This window comes from Solea solea, chromosome 16 (genome assembly GCF_958295425.1).
Source record: "Solea solea chromosome 16, fSolSol10.1, whole genome shotgun sequence".
Classification (NCBI taxonomy): domain Eukaryota; kingdom Metazoa; phylum Chordata; class Actinopteri; order Pleuronectiformes; family Soleidae; genus Solea; species Solea solea.
This window is the reverse complement of record NC_081149.1, coordinates 1,528,174-1,538,601: the sequence shown is the minus strand read 5'-3', so window position 1 is coordinate 1,538,601 and position 10,428 is coordinate 1,528,174. Positions and strand designations below refer to the sequence as shown.

Below are 10,428 nucleotides of genomic sequence, written 5' to 3'. Positions count from 1 at the left end.
TGCAAGTGAACACGCTTCTCTATGCCATGGGGAGAGAGGCGGAGGCCATTTATGATTCTTCTGTGTTCGATGATGCAGAGGAGGAGGACGACGGCAGAATTGTTAATGGCATATCTGACAACGATGTATCACAGAAGTTACAGCTGGAGCCAGAACTCTCCCTTGAAAGGGCAACAGAATGTGAGCCTGCACTCGGAGTGTGCAGTGGACGCCATGAGACAGGGGAGGCGGGAGTCCCGTGGACGAAGGAGCAGCAACGAGGGACGAGGGCAGGGACATCCTACCTGTTCCCGCTGTAACAGACAACATGGCAAAATACATCCCTGCCCAGCCAAGAATAAAAAGTGCAGAAGGTGCAATAAAACTGGACATTTTGAGGCAGCTTGTCAGACGAGGATGCTGAAGGAGGAAGCTACCATGCCCAGCAGCACCAGTGATACAGACGAGATGTTTTTCCTTAGAGAAGTTACTGAAACTGTATCGGACATAATGGATCGACTGGATTCAGAAAATGAGTGGCTTGTAAACTTACCAGTCAATGGCAGCACAGTGGAATTTAAAATAGACACTGGGCAGACATTACTGTGATGTCACAGGCTGCATTCAAGAGGCTGCCACAGCTGGTCTCTGCAAGGAAAGACCCATCACCAGGTCTTTCCCGCCGGGGTCTTAACTTCCCCGGCGGTGAAGTTAAGAGTATTGTCAAGTTTCTGGCAATGAGTGAGTACAAGGCGAAGAAATACAGATTCTGGGTCACTGTAATAAAAGGGCCATATTCTCACAACCTCCTGGGAGAGTTGCCACAAGGATGGGACTGGTCATGAGAGTCGACGGCATGGATACTGTAATGTTAAGTGATGTGTTTGGGGATATAGGTTTGCTCAAGTGTGACCCTGTAAAAATTGAATTAAAGGCTGACTGTGAGCCCTACTCACTGACTACGCCACGTCGTATCCCGTTTCCCCTCCGGCCTAAAGTTGAGGCTGAACTCAGACGCATGCTGGCCCTGGGCATAATTGAGGAGGTCACAGGGCCCTCAGACTGGTGTGCCCCAATGGTTCCAGGTGAGAAGAAGGACAAAGAGCAGGTGCGTGTGTGTGTTGATCTGAATCGCTTAAACAAGGCAGTTAAGCGTGAGAGGTACATCCTGCCAACATTGGAGGATATTGCTCCCAAGCTACAGTGGGTTGCATAAATATCTGCAACCCTTTAACTTTTCAACATTTTGCCATGCTAGGACCAGAAACATAAATGTATTCAATTGAAATGTTATGTGAAAGACACACACTAAGGGACACACAATCGTGAAGTGAAATGAAATTTATTCATGCTTTTGAACTTTTTTCATAAATACAAAACTGAAAAGTGGGGTGTACAAAAGTATCTACCCCCCGAGTCAATACTTTGTGGAACCGCCTTTTGCTGCAATTACAGCTTCAAGTCTGTTGGGGTATGTGTCTACCAGCCTTGCACATCTTGAGACTGGAGGTTTTGCCCATTCTTCTTTGAAAAACAGCTCAAGCTCAGTTAGATTAGATGGTGAGCGCTTGTCAACTGCAGTTTTCAGATCTTTCCACAGATTCGCAATTGGATTTAGGTCTGGGCTTTGACTTGGCCATTCTAACACATGGATAATTTTTGTTTTCAACCATTCCATTGTTGCCCTGGCTTTATATTTAGGGTCATTGTCTTGCTGGAAGGTGAACCTCTGCCCCAGTCTCAAGTCTTTTGCAGACTCCAACAAGTTTTCATCCAAGATTGCCCTGTATTTGGCTCCATCCATCTTCCCATCAACTCTAACCAGTTTCCCTGTCCCTGCTGAAGAGAAGCACCCCAGAGCATGATGCTACCACCACCATGTTTGACAGTGGGGATGGTGTTTTCAGGGTGATGTAAAAGAAACACTGCGTTTCTTTTACGCCAAACATAGCGTTTTGCATTTTGGCCAAAAAGTTCAATTTTGGTCTCATCTGACCAAAGCACCTTCTTCCACATGTTTGCTGTATCACCCGGCTCTGATCAACCCTCCATCTGACCTCGACATCTCGTTGTACAATACCAGTATAATGACAATAAAGATGCTTTCCTTCCTTTTCCTTCCATGTATTTCTTTTAAGAATGGCTTTCTTCTAGCCACTCTTCCATAAATGCCAGATTTGTGCAGTGTACGACTAATAGTTGACCTGTGGACAGGTTCCCCCACCTGAGCTGTGGCTCTCTGCAGTTCATCTAAGGTCATCATGGGCTTCTTGGTTACAGCTCTGATCAGTCCTCTCCTTGTTCGGCCAGTAAGTTTAGGAGGACGGCCCTGTCTTGGTAGGTTTGCAGTGATGCCATTTCTGGATAGTGTATTTAACAGTACTCTGAGAGATGTTCAAGATGTCTGGTGTGGTCCTTGGACTTCATGATGCTGTCTGCTCCCCAATATTCTCTAAACAGACCTCTGAGACCATCACAGAGCAGCTGTATTTGAACTGAGATTAGATTACACAGGTGGACTCTGTTCAGTCATTAGGTCAACATGTGAACATTCAGAAATCATCAGGCAACTTCTGAAGGCAATTGGTTGCACAAAGAGTTTTTTATTCATAAAAAAGGTTCAAAATCATGTAGATAGAAATTTCATTTCACTTCATGATTGTGTGTTCCTTAGTGTGAGTCTTTCACATGAAATTTCAATTAAATATATTTATGTTTGTGGTCCCAGCATGGCAAAATGTCAAAAAGTTGAAGGGCTGCGGATATTTATGCAACCCACTGTAGTTGGAGCTAACGTGTTCTCAACCCTCGATGCTTCCTGTGGATTTTGGCAGATCCCCTTGGATGCTGCCAGCCAAAAGCTGACAACCTTCATAACCCCGATAGGGAGATTCTGCTTCCGACGTCTGCCATTTGGTATCACGTCGGCTCCGGAAATCTTCCAGAGACAGATGTCGACGCTGTTAAAAGATCATGATGGAGTTGTCGTGGTAATGGATGACATACTTGTTTATGGAGCAACAAGGAAAGAGCACACATGTCTTGATGCCGTGCTGAAGACCATAAAGGACAGTGGTTCAAAGTTGAACAAGGCCAAGTGTCATTTTGGCAAAACAGAAATACAGTACTTTGGCCACATAAGTGCGGAAGTCATTAGACCTGACAGAGACAAAGTTAAAGCCATCTGTGACGTCCCCCCTTGTGGCATCCAGGGGAAAAGGCGAGCAACAATTAAATATTAAACCGGGCGTTTCAAGGAAGAAAAGAAACAGAGATATTTGTATACTTAGACTATTTATTTATGCGTAGGTAAATCAACGTTAACACAAATCTACTTCCTGATGGAAGCAAAGCCAAGAAAAAACCTAGGGTTAACACTACGGCCGGAGCCCCGAGGGAATAAGAATAAGTCGAAGACGGAGAGCAGCACACAGCTCTCGTTCACGACCAACAGCACTTCACACTATCTGGCGGTTTGGCCCACCGGCCCCGTCTGCTTCCATCTCTGCAGCTTTGAGACAATCCACCTTGCCAAGGTGCCGCAGGTGTGCCTGACCAGTCAGGTGGGGAGGGTGGCACCTGGTGCAGGACACAAAATAACAGCAAAAACATGCACACGTAACACCATCACACAGATGCCGAGTCCAACCAATGTAACAGAACTCAAACAAATCCTGGGTCTTGTCAACTATGTTGGAAAGTTCCTGCCCGGCCTCTCCTATGAGCTGAATCCCATCCCTCCCCTGCTCAGGAAGGAAAGTGAGTGGCTGTGGAGTGGTGCACAAGAAGAGGCGTTTGAGAAAGTAAAACTATGCTTGTGTCAGCCCCAGCACTTGCAGATTACGATGTTAACCGCAACACTGTCATCAGCGCTGATGCCAGTAGCTACGGATTAGGAGCAGCATTGTTGCAGGAACATGAGGGAGAGTTAAAGCCAGTGGCATTCTGCTCACGTACACTACCAGATGCAGAGAAGAGATACTCCCAAATTGAAAAGGAGTGTCTTGCAGGCGTGTGGGCATGTGAATGCTTTGCCCGCTACAAACGGACCACAAACCACTTGTGCCCCTCATTAACACATATGATTTGGACAAAGTCCCTCCAAGGTGCCAAAGACTCCTAATGCGCCTTCTGAGGTTCAATGTGGTGGCTGAGCACGTCCTGGGGAAGCACCTCGTCGTAGCCGATGCTCTTTCCAGGAGCCCACTGACTGACAGTGGTGATGAACACACAGACCAGGAAGTACAAGCATAAGTGGAGTCAGTGGTGGAAAATGCACCTGTCTCATCACAAAAACTTGACAAAATCCGCTCAGCGACACTGCAGGACGAAGAGCTGCAAAAGATAGTGCAGTTCATTAGGAACAGATGGCCACCAAAGACATCGCTGCTTCCATCCCTGCATGGATATTATTGTGCCAGAGCTCACCTCTCTGAGACTGATGGACTGGTGTTGTATCAAGATAGACTAGTCATCCCTGCTGCACTTAGATCAGAGGTGCTCAAACAGCTACATGAAGGACATCAAGGTGTTCGAGCCAGGATGTCAGTATGGGGGCCTTGGATCAGTGCAGATCGCAATGATTGTCTCAACATGTAAGTTTTGCATTGAAAACAAACCCACTCAAAGACGTGAACCACTTCTCACCACACCTTTACCTGTGGGCCCCTGGCAGTGCATTGCTGCTGACTTGTGGGAGTTAGAGAGACAGAATTATCTCATTGTGACTGACTACTACTCTAGAGACATTGAAATTGCTCACCTGTCTTCAATATCCAGCCACCAGGTCATTACCAGGCTCAAAGACATGTTTGCAAGATGGGGGATCCATTCACCTCGGGTGAGTTTCAAGACTTCTGCCAAAGCTATGGGTTTGCACACATAACCACCAGCCCTCATTACCCTCAGGCAAATGGTGCTGTAGACTGCTAAGCACATCTTAAAGCAGCCTGATCCGTTCCTTGCTCTTATGTGCTACAGAGCCACCCCTAGTGCTGCTACTGGTGTGTGCCCAGCTTTACTTATGACTGGAGGACACATCAGGACCACACTTCCTATGCTGGAAGACAAACTACATGCTACTCCTGTGAACAGACAGCAACTCCAAACTCTAAATTGCCTGGTTGGCCTGGGTGAGGAGTCTGCAGAATTAGATCAATAATTTTTCCACCCTTCAGCTTCCGGAGGAGACGGGTGGTAAGGCCCTCCCATCTTTGAAGACTACTATTTAGCGGCTCAATTAAGACCTCTAGTATATTGGTGTAATTCTTCTAATGTAGCTAAATGGAAGACCATAGAGTTATCATCAACAGATGCACCAATACAATCACTGCTTGGTTGCGTGGGAGTGGAGAAAAAAAGATTACATACAGAGAGCCAATGGGTGAACTGCTCATTGAAGGTATGGAGGGAGGTGGTTAAAAAATGTGAACTCCAAAAACATATAAAACTACTTAGATGGACAGAATTCAAACCAGCATCACTAGATCATAGATATAGATATAAACAAATATTAGGGCGTTACTGCTGTAAGCAAACAACTTTAACAACAACAGCTTTAACAACTTATGTTAAATGTATGGACAAGTTAGGCAAGACTTTTACAGGTACTTACAGTTTCATGATCATTTTTTAAAAAGCTGAAAGGTTGTAACCCTGCAGAGCCACCAGCGATGATTCATATATTCATGGATGCATAATAACTCATTAAAGAATATTAAAGGACTTATAAGCAGGTTATACCACGGCATCTCCTCATTGAAGAAGGATTCAACAGACTTTGTGAAACACCGATGGGAAAAAGGGTTGAACATCGTGATAACAGAGGACATGTGGCTGAGCGCCTGGGAAACACAGTCATCCTCCACCAACTCCTCCTGGACTTGGTGAGACTTCTGTTGGAAAAGCTTGATTCTTTTCTCCTCCCAAGCAGAAGTCCAAACAGAATGCTGGAGAGAATGTGGACAGGTCTTTGCTGATCATGCCCATGTTTTTTGGTCTTGCCCCTCCATCCAGTTTGGAGGGAAGTGGCAAAAATGATTTCAAAGGGTCTATGTTTCAATATGAATGTATTATTCTCAACTCTCTTTCTTGGGACTATGCCAGATGGATTGAGTACAGTGCTCATTCTTGAAGGGAGGAAGTAAGGATCTGGTGGTTAACTGTGTCAAACGCTGCAGAAAGGTCCAAGAGGATGAGCACAGAGGAGAGAGAGGCAGCCCTGGCAGTGGGGAGTTGCTCAGTGACAGCAAGAAGTGCAGTTTCAGTCGAGTGACCTGCTTTAAAACCAGACTGAAGAGGATCGAGAAGGTTGTTCCACAGAAGGTAGGAAGAGAGTTGATGAAAGATAGCACGCTCTAGAGTTTTGGTTGGTCGAGTGGTGCGATCAGGAGGTGGAGTTAAGAAAGAAGAGCGAATGTCATCTACTTTACTGGTTGAAGGGAGGAGGGAGGAGGGGGAATGGGGGGTCAAGGAGGTAAGAGAAGATCGAGAAAAGTTTTTTAGGGTTAGAGAAATATTGTTTTAATCATGAAAAAAGCTTTGAACTGATTCATTTAGTAATCGATTAATAATCGATTCATCGACTGTCGATTAATTGTTTCAGCTCTAAACAGTATCATGGAAAAGCCAATAAAAGAGACAACAGAGTAAGGGAGACGTCATGTTAAAGAGTTAAAGGTAACAAATGTATTCTGTTAATTGATGCATCAGTGCATCAGGTACAACATGGACAAGAATACATTTATTATTTGTTTTTATTGTTCATTTCAAGCACTTAGTTTTGTTTGACTTCAGATGAGAAACAGTCAAACATTTTTAGCACAAGGAGGAAAAACAGAGAAAGAGCTGCTGAGAGAAAAGAAAGACGGACCTGAGCAGAGTTAACACACTGGCTGTGGTTGTTTGAGGTACTGACACGTTGGCACACCGTCTACACCTAAAACAAGCATGAGCCAGACTCACAGTGAAAACACCAGGAAACACCGATTACAACTAGTTCATATATAATCTACAGCTCTCAACAGTCTTAGAATCCTCTCGTGGGGCAGCTGAGGTTGCTCCAAACGTCCAAGTTGGAAATCCGAGTTCAAGGGAGGTGAAATTCTGAGTTCCAACTACAAATGGATGTTGGGGGAGCTCCCAGCTAAGTAATCTGTTATTCTTGTGCTTTTGGCTTCTCCTGCTCCATCTTGCCCCGTCTCTTGTGTCTGTGTCAGTTTTCTGCTTCTCAAACCGCTCTAAACTCCATTAAACCATTAGGATTTATCAGCAGCTGCCACTCCTGGGTCACACCAGGCTTCTCCTCACAGTCTGTGGTACTCGTCGTTTCTTTGATGCCTCTTCCAGAAAAGTAAATGTTCCACACCTGTTGTCGTCCTGTTGCTGTCGCAGTGTCATGTCCTCCACTTTGGTCTAGAGTACATCGCACTTGGAAGTAACGATCGAGGGCGTCGAGGACGGGAGACTCCTGGCCGGTTTGTCCAGCGTCAGCCTCGGACTGGAATGAGGCGATGACGCGGCAGGGGCCTGCGCTCGAGGACCGCTGCTCCAGGACTTGTGTGAGAAAGGCAGCGGTGTCGCACAGTAGAGCGGAGAGGTGAGCGGCACAGGACTGCTCTCCTGACTGATACTCACTGTGGCTGCCGACCCCAGGAGCACACAGGAAGCTCTCCAGCCTGTCGACGATGATCAGAGAGGGAGGTGCTGGACACGGGCTGGTGGACTCATGAAGGCTGGCGATCTGCTGCAGCAGCTCCTCTACTGTCCTGGGATAGGAAAACTGGATTTTCTTTAAATGAATGCAAAACACAAGACAGAAAATGAGTCAAATGGTCAGTCACAGTTTCAGAAGGATCAAAACACACACACACACAACCTGTTTGGTGCATTCCTGCATCGCACGACATCACACATGATTTCTAGAAACCTCAACTATTGACGCTAAACTTTTTGGGGGCAGCCCACGGCCAAGCGGAAAAGGAATAGATAATTAGATAATTGGCTGTGGCAACAACTAGAGAGGGAGAAGCTGAAACCAAAAGAAGAAGGTAGACATTCCATCTTTGGGGTTAAAATTTATTATTAAATCAAATAAGATTTTCTGTAAATCTTCCATTTACAAATGAATGGTTTGGTGTAAATAACACAACTATAATTAATGCAATTTATATAGTGTTACACTTGGATCAATAATACTCAAGCTCCAAGGGTGGTTTCACCCATTTATTCCCACTTGGTCAAATGAAGAATTCACTTTAAATCAGTATGATGCTGTGTTTGTTTAATAATTCACGTTCTATTGCAGAATGGGTTTAAATTTGACAATTTTTGAGATGTATTTATTAGATATTTTACTCGTGAAATTCTTTAAAGGAAGTGACTTTTTGTCAATTTTATTTTTTTTCCAATCCCAACGTGCTCTGTTATGGGAAGACGACGTGTATCTCCGTGTATCTCCGTGTATCTCAGACCCACTGTCTGATGATCGACACATTTACACATTTATCTCTGTGAATGAGTCAGAAACCGTGTCGTTTTTGTACCTTTAAACTCTCGGGACTCGGGCTCGGGACACATTTATGCACACACGCTGGAAGTCTCCGGATGTGTGTCCGGGTGAAGAACATGACTCGGATGCCCAGCTGTGCTGCTGCGGTCACGGCCGCCAGCAGCAGCAGTGAGTGGCTCACGCTGTTGTCTCCCAGGACCAGGACACTGCTGCTGCTGCTGCTAATGCTGCTGCTGCTGCTGCTCGGTGCTGTAACACTGGCCGTCAGCGCCCTCGTGTGGTCACTGCGGGACATAAAGCTCCGGAACAGCACATGTAAAATGTCTGCCATGTGTCACATTGACGCATTTAAACTACCCTTTAGCTTCATTACTAATAATAATAATAATAACAATGACGGAACTACGTCTATGAACTCGCGCCACTTTCCCGGTGAACGCCGGCTACTTTTACATGTTGCGCGTTGGTGTTCGTGCTCCTCCGGTCCGTGTGGAACAAGTTCGTCAAGTGTACAGTTCCGCAGCGGGACTCGTCTTTGTTGTTTTATTTGTATTTCTGGGATAAAGCGGTAGAAAAGTTATGGATTTGCTGCAGTTCTATGTGAACTGTCCTCTGATAGAGCTGGACTAAAATGCATGAATTCTAATATACTGTAGTTGTGTTATTTACCACTCTTGTTTGGTTTAACATTAGAGGGCAATGGTCTAGTTTTAAGTTGCTCTCTCATATTCAAAGTGAAGCACGAAGTGCAGTGAATACTGAACATGAATTGAAAAATAACAACAGCAGACATTGCATTTGCTGCAAACTAGTGAATCAGTTCAATAGTTTTGGTTTTTAAAACAGATCTTCAACGACAAAATAAAACCTAATAACTTATGATAAACACTATTTCCATGTATTAATGTATCTTAATCTTTTTTTTTAAATGTTAAATAGGTGTGAATGAGGCTCATTTGGATCACCTGAGACACAGTTTGATATGCCGTAACAGATTGTTATGTCTGGACAATGTCAACCTCAACCTCAGTGAATTGTTCTGCTGTGACGTCCAGAGCAGTGTCCACTGTAACCTCAGACTGTTTTGATCTTCTGTAGAATTTGGATGCCAGGAGGAGGTTTGCTGGAGCCTGTGTAGCTCAGTCGGTAGAGCATCAGACTTTTAATCAGATGGTCCTTTAAGGATTAAGTTCAAATTTAAGATAGAGATGTATATTCACTTCAAAACTGTGATAAGCACCATGGTTTAACTCTGATACTCGCGCTCTTAAACAGGCTTTACGTAGATTAGAAAGAAAATGGCATTTTATATAGCCTGGAAAACAGTGGCGTGCACAGACATTATGGGGGGCAGGTGCTGAGTGAAAAATAAGGGCCTCTTGTGCGGCATGTGGATCGGCTGTCTTATTATAGCAGTGGAAGATTTATACATTACAGGCACTGCATATGTATTATGGACAAAATAATATAATTAGCTAATGATTTAGTGCCGCCAAACCACTTTGTGTAGTTAAAACTGTGTCATTCAACTTTAAAATCTGAGCTTTAAAAGGCCCTAGACTCTGACTTTAATTTCAGAATTCTGACTTAGTATAGAATAGAAATAGAATAAAGAATAAAGTCAGAACTCAAATGTTTTTTCCTCTGTGGCCCTAATCCTCTTATAGCACCACCTAGTGTCTACCTGTGCACACCACTGCCTGGAAAGATGGTTTTGTAGCTTACAAAAAAGCCCTTCACAAAGCTAGAGCTGCCTATTATTCTTCTTTAATTGAAGAAAATAAGAATAATCATAGGTTTCTTTTCAGCACTGTAGCCAGGCTGACACAGAGCCTCAGCTCCACTGAACCATCTATTCCTTTAACACTGAGCAGTGATGACTTTATCAACTTTGTTGTGAATAAAATAACATCAATTAGAGAAAAAAATGATCATCTCCT

At 44.5% G+C, this 10,428-nt stretch overlaps 1 protein-coding gene across 1 annotated transcript; it reads right to left on the bottom strand.

Moving 5' to 3' along the window:
- Positions 1 to 6,643: 6,643 nt before the first annotated feature.
- On the bottom strand, positions 6,644 to 8,956 carry swsap1 (SWIM-type zinc finger 7 associated protein 1). Its single transcript, XM_058652621.1, has 2 exons — positions 8,523 to 8,956; positions 6,644 to 7,768 (listed from the first exon to the last, which is right to left on the bottom strand). The coding sequence occupies exons 1-2, from the start codon at positions 8,817 to 8,819 to the stop codon at positions 7,208 to 7,210; spliced, it is 858 nt and encodes a 285-aa protein (XP_058508604.1). The 5' UTR covers positions 8,820 to 8,956; the 3' UTR covers positions 6,644 to 7,207.
- Positions 8,957 to 10,428: the final 1,472 nt, after the last annotated feature.

Coding starts and splice junctions, on each gene's coding strand:
- swsap1 (XM_058652621.1), bottom strand. CDS start 8,819: ATGGCAGACATTTTACATGTGCTGTTCCGGAGCTTTATGTCCCGCAGT. Junction 7,769..8,522: donor CGAGTCCCGAGAGTTTAAAG/GTACAAAAACGA, acceptor ATTCATTTAAAG/AAAATCCAGTTTTCCTATCC.